The 13,057-nt window shown below is 36.6% G+C and overlaps 1 protein-coding gene across 42 annotated transcripts in view; it reads left to right on the top strand.

Annotated features, from left to right (window-relative positions):
- SLMAP (sarcolemma associated protein) overlaps positions 1 to 13,057 on the top strand; it is a 129,207-nt gene that overhangs the window by 45,629 nt on the left and 70,521 nt on the right. For 19 of the 42 annotated variants that reach the window (XM_084903040.1, XM_084903025.1, XM_084903028.1 and 16 more), the window contains exon 3: positions 7,217 to 7,364. In XM_084903040.1, the coding sequence (XP_084759166.1) occupies positions 7,217 to 7,364 (148 nt within the window). Of the gene's footprint in view, positions 1 to 7,216; positions 7,371 to 13,057 lie in introns of those variants that run through there. The other 23 variants (XM_084903038.1, XM_084903039.1, XM_084903024.1 and 20 more) reach the window with 2 other exon arrangements.

The raw sequence follows: 13,057 nt of genomic DNA, 5'->3' as shown, positions 1-13,057 counted from the left end.
TGCCTATCCCAGGCCTTTGCCACACTATTGTCTGTGTCCATGGGCTTGCATATATGCATACAAGTTATTTGGTTAATCTATTCCTCTGCCTCCCACCCCCTCCAATTTTGTTCTTTTTAAAGATAGTTTTGCCCCACTGGTTTGGGTCAGTGAATAGAGCAAACTGGAGGGTTGTGGGACACATACCTTGGTCATAGGTTTGATCTCTGGCACTGGTTGGGACGCATGCGGGAAGCAACCAATCAATGTATCTCTCTCACATTTATGTTTCTCTGTCTATCCCCCTCCCTTCCACTCAATCTGAAAATCAGTGGAAAAATATCCTTAGGTGAGGATTAACAATTTTTTTAAAAAGGTAGTTTTGCTTATTTAGGGTCCATTGCATTTTCATATGAACTTGAGGATCAACTTCCATTGGTGGGGGGGGGGGGGCGCGGAGGGAAGGCTGTTGGAATTTTTATATATATTATTGATTTTTCACAGAGCGGAAGGAAGAGGGATAGAGAGCCAGAAACATCGATGAGAGAGAAACATCGACCAGCTGTCTCCTGCACACCCCCCACTGGGGATGTGCCCGCAACCAATGTACATGCCTGACCGGAATCGAACCTGGGACCTCTTAGTCCGCAGACCGACACTCTATCCACTGAGCCAAACCGGTCTCTGTGGCTGTTGGAATTATGATAGAGATTGCATTGAATCTGTAGATCACTTTGGTTAAAATTGACACCTTAATAATATTAAGTCTTTCAATCCATGAATATGGGATGTCTTTCTATTTATTTAAGTCTTTAATTTCTTTCAACAATATTTTGTAATTTTCAGTATACAAGTCTTTGCTTAAATTTATTCTTAGGTATCTTATTTAGATGCTACTGTAAATGGAAGTCTTTTCTTAATTTTCTTTTTGGCTTGTTTGTTGGTAATTTATAGAAACGCAACTGATTATTGTGTTTATCTTCTAAGCTACAACATATTTGAATTCATTTATTAGCTCTCATTGCTTTCTTATGAGTTCTTTGGGATTTTTCATAAACTATTTTTCATAAACTATGTCTACTCACAGACATCTGTGAGTAGACATAGCTTATTCCTTTTCAATTTTCTTTTTCTTTTCAGTTTTTTTCCTTTTTTTAATCTTCACCTGAGTATGTGTTTATTGATTTAGAGAGAGAGAGAGAGAGAAACATCTATGTGAGAAAGAAATATTGATTGGTTGCCTCCTGTATGCACCCTGACTGGGAATTCAACCCACAACCTAGGTATTTACCCTGCCTGGGCATCAAACCTGCAACCTTTTTGTGTATCACACAACATTCCAACTGAACCACCTGGCCAGGGCTTTCTTTTTCAACTTTTATTTCTAGTGGTGCCTACACAGAATCTTTAAAAAAATGTTTTTTTTCAATTACAGTTGGCACTGAATATTATATTAGTTTCAGGTGTGCCACAGAGCGGTTAGATATTTATATAACTTACAAAGTGATCCCTCATAAATCTGATACCCACCTGGCACCACACAGTTATTAACAATATGTTAGTGACTGAATTCCCTATGCTGTACTTCACATCCCTGTGATTATTTTATTCTTTTAAAATATGTTTTTGTTGATTTTGAGAGAGAGAGGAAAGAAGAGGGAGAGAAAGATAGAAACATCTCTGAGAGAGAAACATCAACATTGATCATTTGCCTCCTACACACCCCCTGCTGGGGAATTAAGCCTGCAACCCAGGAATCGAATCAGCAGCCTCTTGGTGCATAGGTTGAAGTTTAGCCACTGAGTCACGCTGGCTGGGCCCCTGTGACTATTTTGTAACTGCCAATTTGTACTTCTCAATGCCTTCACCTTTTTTCACTCAGTTCCCTCACGCCCCTCCAGTCTGGCAACCATCAGTTTGGTCTCTGTATCTATGAGTCTGTTTCTGTTTTGTTTGTTTATATTGTTTTTTAGATTCTACATGCAAGTAAAATAATATGATATTTATCTTTGTCTGATTTATTTCACTTAGCATAATACCCTCTAGGTCCATCCTTGTCACAAATGGTAATATTTCATTTGTTTTTATGGCCAAATAATATTCCATTGTAAATATGCACTCCATCCTTTTTATTCAGTTGTCTATCGATGGACACTTAGGTTGCTCCATATCTTGGCTGTTGTAAATAATGCTGATGTAGGGATGCATATCTTTTGGAATTAGTGTTTTGGATTTCTTCCATTTCTTTCCAACGTGGATGTCTTTCATTTCTTTTTAGGTCCCTCTTTTTCTTCTGCTTGGCTAGAACGTCCGGTACATTATTACAAAGCAGTGATGAATGCAGGCTTCCTCATCTTGTGCCTGATCTTAGGAAAAAGCTTTCAGGCTTTTACCATTATTATGTTACCTGTGGGCTTTTCATAAATGGTCTTTATCATGTTGAGGAAGTTTCCATCTAATCCGAACTTTTTGATAGTTTTGATCATGAAAGGATATTGGACTTTGTCAGACCTTTTTTGCATAAACAGAGATGATCAATGATCATGCATGCACATGCGTGTGTGTATGTGTGTGTGTGTGTGTGTGTGTGTGTGTGTGTGTGTGTGTGTGTGTTTCCTTTTTTCTATTAATGTGGTATATTGGTTAACTTTATTATATTGAACCACTGGGGATATAAATCCCACTTTTTTAGCTAGGGTGAGTTCTAGGTTAGGCTAAACGGAGATAAGAGCCTTGTGTTAGTCCATCAGATACCCCCCAGACGGGTTAGAACATACAGACACAGTAATTTGAGATTTAGGTCTGTTTTGCTCATTCTGGACCCAGGTATCGGGATCCCACACTGGGAAAGCAATCTCATGTCTTCAAGACTTTTATTGTATTGGGGAAGGGAAAGTAATGCCACAAGATTTCTTACCATTTTTAAGTTGCCTTTTCTTGATTCAGTATACATTGGCTTCTGTAAAACTTTGTTTTGCAAAATTCTAACAAATTGATTCTGACACTGTTTACTTGTTTTCAAAGTTTCTGAAGGGAATGGGGAGCTTAGAGCTGCCTATTTAACCATTTTACTGATGTCACTTTCTTAATTTCTTTTTTATTTTTAAAAATTTCCTCCTTTTTACCTTTTATTTCTATAAATGCGTTATAGAAATTTAGGCACTCGTGTCCTTTCTAATTATGTATTCATTTCTAAAGTGATTTTTTCCCCCTTTTGTCCCCCCCCCCTTTTTTTTTTTGGAGTCCTTTCACCTTTTCTGGAGTTTTATAATTGTGATTTATGTTTTTCTTTCATGTCTTGAATTGTTTTTGTTTTTTTAATGCCTTTTAGCTTGTTTTAAAATAGTATGTTATAATTTTGATGTGTGCCCGAGGTCTGTCTTTCATTATATGTAGGGATGTTATTCTGCTCTTCAGTCTCTTTTTTCTTAAAATAACTGTATGGGATGGGACCTTGACATTTTTCTGTTGCTTATTTTTATGTGAAGTTTTGTTTTTCTGAACTTTCAGAAGGGGTCATGATTTAGGATAACTTTTCTAATGTCACAGAGCTCCCTCTTCTGGTATTTTTTGGGTGTGTATGTTGTTTTTTTAATGTTAAAAAATATGGTGACTTCTTTCTCTTTCTCTACTTTCTCTACTGGACCTCTACTTTTTCTACTTTCTCTACTGGACCTCTTCTTCCCTTATCTCTGTTGTCCCTATTTTGCCCAATTTTGTGTCCACCTAGCAGCTATTCCTCAGTGTGGAGTCCTGTTGTGGGAGGCAGCTTTGGTTGGGGGGTTGCTTTTAAGGATTTATGTGATTCAGACTGCTCCAGCCTTTTCCAGAACTTAACCTGGCACTCACTTGTGATTGGATTGGGATAAACCTTTCTAATTTTCAAAGTTCTCTTCTCAAATTGGCCATTATACTATCCAGTAAATACCTATTGACTATTTTGATGCTCTTTTAGGTCCCTCAAATACCCAGTTGCTTCCCTATGCATCCTCCTGCACAGATGCTGACTTCATGCAGGTCCTATGGCTGCTGATGGTTTTCCCCACTTCTATTTTGAGGTTTCTAACCTAATTTTAAATAGTTTCTGTTCAATGTAGACTAAATAATGGCACGTTGTTTCATAGGTGGTGCAGAAATATTTTTTATATCAACCTTTCAAAGCGGCCAAGGGCAGAAAGTTAAATCATATCAACAAAAATATTTCTTCAGGGAAGTAAAACAAATGATGTCTAACTCTCCACAAACACAGAGACCCAGGGGCATATGTGGAGATTAGTGTGGCTGAGAAGGACGAGGAAATAAAATGGTAGAAGTGAATGAATTTAGAGAAGGAACCAGGAACCAGATTGTGTAGGGATTTTCAGGTTATAATGGTAAGAACTTCGGACTTTATTCTGAGGTGTATAGAAGCCATTAGGTTGAGAGCAAAGGAAGAATGAGCAACTAATGTAAACTAGGTTCCAGCTAAATGGGTGCTGCTTTGAGTAGGAATATAGCTATGTCAGCATAAAACAACTGTGTTAATATTGATTTTTTAATTTGATATTTTATGCTTTTAGATTTATATAAGAGTTACATACATGAGGAGTACACACACACTTTTTTCTTTTCCAAAGTTTGCTAAATAGTTCTGAACCTCATTTCAGTACTGTTTAGCTGATATTCTTATTTATCTTCTGTTCTCTTTAATGTTTAAAATGACATACTAGTTGCATCCTTTTAAATTAACTTAGTAACATTAATGGGCCAGAACTTGAAGTTTGAAAATCACTATAATTCTAGTATAATCCCTTGGGTTTTACCATAGCACACATTACTGTAAATGACCAAACCAAAATCTAGATATCACCACATTTCCCACGGGTATATTTATTTAAAAACAAAAAACAAACTCCCTTATACAGTGTAAAATTTAAGTTCTAGTATAGAAAAAATGTTGAGGATAAATATTCTTACTTGAGTGTGTGGTCTGTGCTATTCTCCCTGGCATGAAATGTTAATGCCTCTAAGTTTCCAATGGACTTATAAAATATTAATACAGTTTTCTTTGTAATTAAATACACAAACTGCTAACTAAAGTAACAGTGGTCTTTTTTAAAATTATACTAGTAAACAGAACCTGGACACTGTCGCTAAGTGGTTAGCATCAACCTGTGAACCAAGAGGTTACTGGTTCGATTTCCTGTCAGGGTATATGTCCAGGTTGTGGGTTCGATTCCTAGTAGGGCATGTGCAGGAGGTGGCCAGTTGGTGATTCTCTCTCATTGTTTCTATCTCTCCATCCTCCTCCTTCACTGAAATAATTTTAAAAATATATATTTTTAAAAAATGAATTATAAATAAAGTAAATCATTTTATAGGCAGCCTGATATTGTCACCTAAGAAAAGAATTGTCATTTCCATATTTTCTGCAAATTGCTTATTCCTTTGTTGTGTTTCACTTTGGAAGAGAGTCTGTGAGAGGAGTGAAGCGCAAATGAAACATAAAGGTCAGTTGAAGTAATGGGAAAGATAGTTCTTTTAATTCTCTTATTTGAGTCCTTGCTTCTGTGTTCAATAGCTCTGTGACCTTTGGAAAAACACTTGCCCGGGCCTCCTTTTCTCATTTATAAAAGGTAGTAATATCTGTGTCACAGCTTTAATGTTAAGTTTAAATGAGAGCTTGGTGGTGTCACATGTATTTTAATAGACATTAGGGTTTGGTTTTTTTTTCTTTCCTTTCTTCCTTAGAAAGGAATTCGGTGAAAATATGTTGCTAGATATTCAGGGCTGGAGAGTATAGAAAATTTCAAAAAGAAAGGACATTTTCTTACTGGTTATTCTCTTCCTGGTAAGTCTATTGTGTCCGATCCCAGTTGTTCCTAATATATTTTGGGATAAGTAAGTGATAAACAGGTGGGCTTCCTGTGCTTCCTCCTGTCCCTTCCCTTCTAAAGGGGGGGGGGGGGGGATTTTGGGGGGTTATGTAATCTAAGTGAGGAAAGACACGTTTTGGAGGCCGGGAAATAGTATCTTCATGGTTGGTTCCATTATTTTAGTTTCTTACGTCTCTAGTCTGCTTAACAAAAATTTTATGGAGTATATATTGGTCCTAATATCAACTTTGCTAGCTAACTGATACCTATTAATTATAAGTGTTACCTAAAACCATTATCCTGCCTGTGGAATAAACAACACTTCCTTTGACTTAACCCAGACAACCTAGGAAAATTACAAAGTCAGAGTGAGATGGAAAGATAGACTTAGAATTTTATCTAGCTGGCTTTAAAAAAAAACAGACACACAACAGGTTCATCGAGATGTAATTTATTTACCATAAAATTCATTCTTTTAAAGTGTACAATTTAGAGGTTTTTAATATATTCACAGTTATGCAACAATCACTACTATATAATTTTAGAACATTTTATTCACTCCAAAAAGAAATCTCATACCCATTAGTAGTTGCTAGATATTCAGGGCTGTAGAGTGTAGAACATTTCAAAAAGAAAGGTACATTCTCACCCTACCTCACCCCATGGCCTGGCACCTCAGCCCCTTGGGATTACTAATGTAATTTTGTTTGTATGGATTTGCTTATTCTGAGTATTTTATATCAATATAATAACATAATATATGGTCTTTTACTCAATATAATGTTTTAAAGATTTATCCATGTTGAAGCATGAATCAATACTTCATTCCTTTTTATTGCCAAATAATATAACATCAAATGGATAGACTATTATTTTATTTACCCATTCATTAGTTGAACATTTGGGTTGTTTCTACTTTTTGGCTCTTATGAATAAATGTTGCTATGAACATTGTATACGAGTTTTTGTGAGGATATATGTTTTCAGTTTTCTTGAATATATATATATATATTTTTTTCTTAAATACACACACACACACACACACACACACACACCTTTGAGTGGAATTTTTGGCTCATATGCTAACTTTATGTATAACATTTTGAAGACCTTAAATACTTTTTTCCAAAATGATTATACTATTTTTTGTTAGCTGGATTTTAAATCACTGATTTTAGTGTTCTAATTATGTGTGTGTGTGTGTGTGTGTGTGTGTGTATGTGTGTGTGTGTATGGAGAACCTTAGTTGAAACAAGTGGTTTGAATTGATGGTGGGGGGTGGAAATTTATCTGCAGTAGTTTTCAAAGTTGGGCGTACTTTTTTAAATGTAGGTTGAGAATTACTACTATTAATTTTTGGCTTTTCAATTTTGTTTTTGCAGTTTTATCTCCAAGACACTAAAAGTAGTAATGGTACCTTTATAAATAGCCAGAGATTGAGTCGAGGCTCTGAAGAAAGTCCACCATGTGAAATTCTTTCTGGTGACATTATCCAGTTTGGAGTAGATGTGACAGAGAACACACGGAAAGGTACGGGTATGGATCAATTTTTCCTATTATTTATCTTTTTAACTTTATTTTTATTCTATCATTAAATGTTACAAAATATGTTGTGCTTATAGAAGCAATTTAAATACAGCATTATATGCAGTGAAAGTTAAAAATCTCATATCTTCTATTTTATAAAATTTTAAAATCTGAAATCTTAATAATCTATATTCTTCATCACAGAATGACTACATAGGTCATGACTGTGTCAGTTAGGAGACAGTATGAAGTGACTCCATACCCAATCAGTAGGGGCTTAAACCATAAAGTTAGTTATTGTTAATAAGTCTGGAGACAGGTAGGTCCAGACTTTGTTCTCTTGACTCAGTGATGTTATCAAGAATCCAGAGTCTCACTGTCCTCACATGCTATTATCCTTAACATGTTGGCTTCTTATGCTCTTTGCCTTATAGTCAAAGTGTGCCGGCAGTAGCTCCAGGCCTTATTTTTCTCACACCAGTGTTCTAGCCAAAAGGAGGAGGTGGGGACAAAATGCCTTCCTGTGTGGCTCGCTTTTCATTGAAAGAATAGTTGTTTTTTTTTTAATAAAATCCTCCCAGCAGATTGCTCCCTTTTGTCTCAATGGCTACATGGATATGTTACATACATACTAGCTACTTGTAGCTACAAAGAAGCCTGGGGAGTTACTACCTGGGGAGTTACTACCTGGCAAAGGTGAGAAGGAGATCCATGATTGATCAGTTATAATTTATCCTTCCAGTTGTGCATACATTGTTGCCTCAAACAAAGTTAGTGCTCTGAAAGCAGCTAATAATACCTGTCACAGTTATAAAATTTCATGCCTCAGTGTTTGAAGCTAGAAAGTCTCTAGCTAAATAAATGTAAATTGTCTGTATGTTAAGAATCCTGAAGTTTTCTGGCTGTAGCTAGTAACTCTCTACTTATGACCATGAAACTATATATAGCTGAATCATAAAACTAAATGGTAATCTGTCACCAATGAATTTCATGTAACCCACCTATGTCCCTCCTTTGATCTTAATGTATAAATAGAAATGTAACCTGCCATTCTTCAGAGCATTATCTCACTTCTTTGAGGTTCTGCTTCCCGGCATATGTCGACAGTTTTGGCTCAAATAAACTCATTAAAATTCTTTAAAAAAAAACCACACCTAAATGAATAGGAAACAAAAGAATGTGGTTCCACTGTCTTAGTTTAATATGGACAGTGGACCCAATTGGCAAGTTTCTTCTATTTCTCTGAACATACTCTGATCTGGTGATACCCTGAGTCATCAGTCTCTGACATTTTACACAGTGTATACAGGGATTGGTGGTGGCGGAGATGCTGGTGTGCGTGTGCATGTATATTATATTTTTACTTTCACTGGTGTTGCAATTGCAATATTAGTTTTACTGGGTTTTGTTGGCCTCCTCAGGAAGTTGGGTTTTGATATTTGAATTTGTGTAGGGCCACAGTTTTAGAAATTTCCATTTATAATTATAAAATAGAAAAGTTTGTATTTTGATGCAAAATATTTAGTAGTCAATTAAAAAACTCAACTTATGAATGGCTATAATGAGAACAGCTATAGTGCACACTCTGATGTCTGCTATTGCCAAATCACACCTCTTCTGATTTTGTTTTTTGGCTTTTTATACCATGCAGCTCCAGGGAGGAAGCTCACTGATTAGTACTGTACTAACAACCTGCCTTATAGATAAAAAAATAATTATTGTAAAACAAATAGGATGACATTGTAATGGATTTTTATTTTTAAAGGAAGGAAGGAATGGAGAAAGCCAACCTATTAGATCCTCCTGGAATGGGAGCCTTACCAAACCAGCTACTGGCCACGACTTTGTTCCCAAACCCACAAACTGCTCAGGCAGGACATGAATTTTTGGGGTCACACAACATGGCAGTCCTCTGTTGCAAAGTTTGGGACTGGCTAATCCTATAAAGGTCACATATAACTTCTATCAGCTCATCAGCTCAGGTCCACTTCACCAATAACTGTTCCTGGGTAAGTCCCTACGAAAAAAAAGCCTATGAAGAGCAAGGTCAATGGTATCTTCCCTTTGCTTTATGCTCCCACAGCACACAATTACTTTTATTCCCCACAGTAAACCTTCCCTTTTCTGGCCTTCAAGCCATTGCACACACATGCGTTTTCCTTCACCTAGAAACGTTTGTAGGCTGGACAAGGTGCCCTTCCATGTCCCCATTACACACTGTGCTCCTCCCCTTTATGTGTTTGCCTCCCTCACTAATCTGTAAGCTGTGCAAGAGCAGTCAGTGTATCTGTCTTCATTATAGAAACTCCTCTCAACCTGGCACTAATATTAATGATAAATTTTAAAACATCCCATGAATCTTCATTCACCATTTTACAAACTTCTTCTTATCATATTAAGTAAGACTTTTTACAACCTTCCTCTTAATAGGAGGGTTGGGAATTGGCAACATTCTTGTTACCCACTGCCTGTTTTGTTCTGCTGTGACTTAGTTACTTCTCCTTACTCCGCCTTAAGCTTGAATTTCCTCATATTATGAAATGGGACTCAAGGGTTTTGGTACAGTGTTCATTGTTCACACTGTGACTCAGTGTTCACACTGTGACACAGTGTTCAATGTGAACATTGAAAGGATGTTATAAAGTGCTCAGAGAAGGGCCAGGTACTTTTATTATCACTAAAACACTTGTCAGTCATTTGCATCATCTTTAATTTTTTACCCTCAAGTTTACCCTTCTTTCTCAGTAGCTTTCGATCCAGGATCCTTTTACTGTCTGTTCTTTGGAACCCATCATTGGCCATTCACAGATACTCTCACCAGCTAGACTATTCCAAGACTATGCTGGCTTGCTTGTTCCTAGATCTTGGTAACTTTCATCATAAACTTTACATGCTTCTACTTTCTAGTTCCTAGGGAAAATCACAAAGCTGATTCATCACAGACCTTACCAGATCTGCCAGGCTTTCTGATGTCATGGCAGTATACCCAGGATGCACACCAGAATTACCTGCAGAGCTTTGTAAAACTACAGATGCTCAGATCTTACCCATTCAGCCCTAAGAAGGAGAATTGCTGGGTGTGGAACTTGGACATATCTAATTTTTTAAAGCCTCAAATTGTTCTTTTGGACAGTGAGGTTTAAGAAGCCTACTCAATTAAATTTCTGGCAAATGTTTTAATGCTTTCCCTTATCATTAAGTCCCAAGTGTCACTTCTTGCTTTGTCTGCTGTGAATCTGTGCATGCTGGCTCTGTACCTGTATTTCCAGCTGCTTGCAGTTGTTTTCTTTTTAATGTTTGCTGTCACCTTACTCTGTACACAGCTCAATTTAGTTTTCAAACGAGAATATTCTACTGATTTCCCAATTTCTTCTATTCCATCATTCTCCCAAACACTCTAGCTCAGCTTCTTGGAATCTCTTTTGAATCCTGTCTCTTTCTTCTACACCAGTTATGTCATCTACGCCATTTGCCCTCCTTTCCCTGTTATTTCTTGTTTTTCCTGTTGCCAACTTAGAGTGTTACAGAAGCTTTCCACTTCTGGCTACCATTCTTCTGGTACAGATTTAATTATGTCATTCTGCTTTTAGAAGCCTTGGTGACTGTGCCAATTGCAGAATAAAGTCTGAAATGCTTAATTGTACATTTGAAGCTCTCAAAAATATGACTCAATTTAGCCTTTTGCTTTTATTTCCCTTATATATGTTAAGCCAGGGGTCTTCAAACTACGGCCCGCGGGCCACATGCAGCCCCCAGGGGAGTCTGATCCTGCCCGCCAGGTTTTTTGGGCAGTGAGCGCAGCCAAGGTGTTACAGTAGGGATTAGTAGTTCATATAGTCCGGCCCTCCAGCTCTCTGAGGGACCGTGATCTGGCCCCCACTTTAAAAAGTTTGAGGACCACTGAAGCTATTAACTATATTGTTTAGAGATAAGACCCTATATGGAAAAGATTCTTTTGAATCCTATCAATAGCACTGCCACTTGCCAAAGGTGTGATCTCCATCAAGTTATTTTAGTCTCTTTGACTTTAGTTTCCTCATATTTAAAATGGGACATAAAAATAACTATTTGCATGATTTGTCATAAGGAGTTAACATATATAATGTGCTTAGCATGAGGGCCTTAAAATGTGTTCTTCATTTCATCTTCTTAATCTTCTCTCCTTAGATTTGTGCTCTCTCATATCCTTCTCTTTTTCTGTTTCTTTGCTTATGCCATTTTCTCTGCCTTTCCTTCCCCTGCCCTTGTCCATTCCAAATTCCACAGTGTTTTATATTTATTATAGTATTTGTGAAAGTTTCTCCCTTTGTTATGTGAAGTATTTCTAGTTCTCTTTCTGTAAATGAAATTGAAATCCTAGCCATAATCATCTTGTTGTTTTTCATCATCCTCAGCATACTGCTTTATAGCCAGCAGGTTCTCAGTGAATATTAAACAAACAGGTAAAGCCAGATAATGACCACTCCTCATTAATGAATAAAATAATATGCCAAAGAGCAATATCATTTCACAGTAAGCTAGAGAAAGTGGAAAATGAATCCACCTACCTAGAGAAAGAATTCCTCCCACCAAATAAATATGTAGAAACAAGATTCCTAGAAGAAATGGTAGCTGATTCTGCGTCTAGGGGTGGAAATATACAAATTGAGCCTGGAATATTTATCATACCAGAAAGCAATGAAACCATCTAAGACTACTGGGTTTCCCGCAAAGGACTCAAGAATTAATGTGGAGTTCCAATTGATCAAAGAGGGGACAATTTGATTATCAAATAATAATAACAGCAGTGGATTGAAATGTATCAAATTTGTTTGAATCCATGCATGCACAATGATTCTAAAAGAAAAAGATTTGATTGCCTTTAGAAGAACTTAGGGAGCCTGTTTATCAATCTACAAACAAATAATGAGAAAGATTAGCCTAGCCGGCAGGCGTGGTTCAGTGGTTGAGTGTCAACTTATGAACCAGGAGGTTTTGGTTTGATTCCCAGTCAGTGCACATACCTGGATTGCAGGCTCAATCCTAGCAGGAGGCAGCCAATCAGTGATTCTCATCATTGATTTTTTTTTTCTTTCTCCCTATCCAAAATATATAAAAATATATTAAAAGAAAAATTCAGAAAGATTAAAGTATTTATGCTACTTTTCCTATAGGAATTATATCTGCGGTAAAGTTTTTATAACTGAACTCAGCTCACAAATGAAGATAGAATGATACAATATCAATTTTAAAATATTTTTGCCTGCCCAATGTGGTTCACTGGTTGAACATCAAACCATGAACTTGGAGGTCATGGTTCGATTCCCAGATGGGGCACATGGTGGAGTTGTGGGCTTTATCCCCAGTAGGAGGTGTGCTGGAGGCAGCCAATCAGTGAGTTCTCTTGTCATTAATGTTTCTATCCCTCCCTTCCTTCCTGTCTCTGAAGTCAATTAAAAGAGTATTTTTCTTTTCAGCTAACTTTTTCTGCCTCTTTTCTAACTTGACAAAAGAAAAAAGGTCTTTAAATTGAAAGCATTATGAAGCAAAATTTTATTTAGGAGTGAAAGTTCAGTAACTCTTTTATATTGGATTTCAGTCAAAAGGAAATTAAGCAAATAAGCCCCCAGCTTGGGAATTATTATTATTATTATTATTATTATTATTATTATTATTATTGAAACTCTATATATTTAATACAACAGCATCATCCTTTT

Source organism: Pipistrellus hanaki (assembly GCF_964339955.1).
Source record: "Pipistrellus hanaki genome assembly, chromosome: 13".
Lineage (NCBI taxonomy): Eukaryota > Metazoa > Chordata > Mammalia > Chiroptera > Vespertilionidae > Pipistrellus > Pipistrellus hanaki.
Note: the sequence above shows the minus strand (reverse complement) of the source record. Positions and strands in the feature narration are given on the sequence as shown.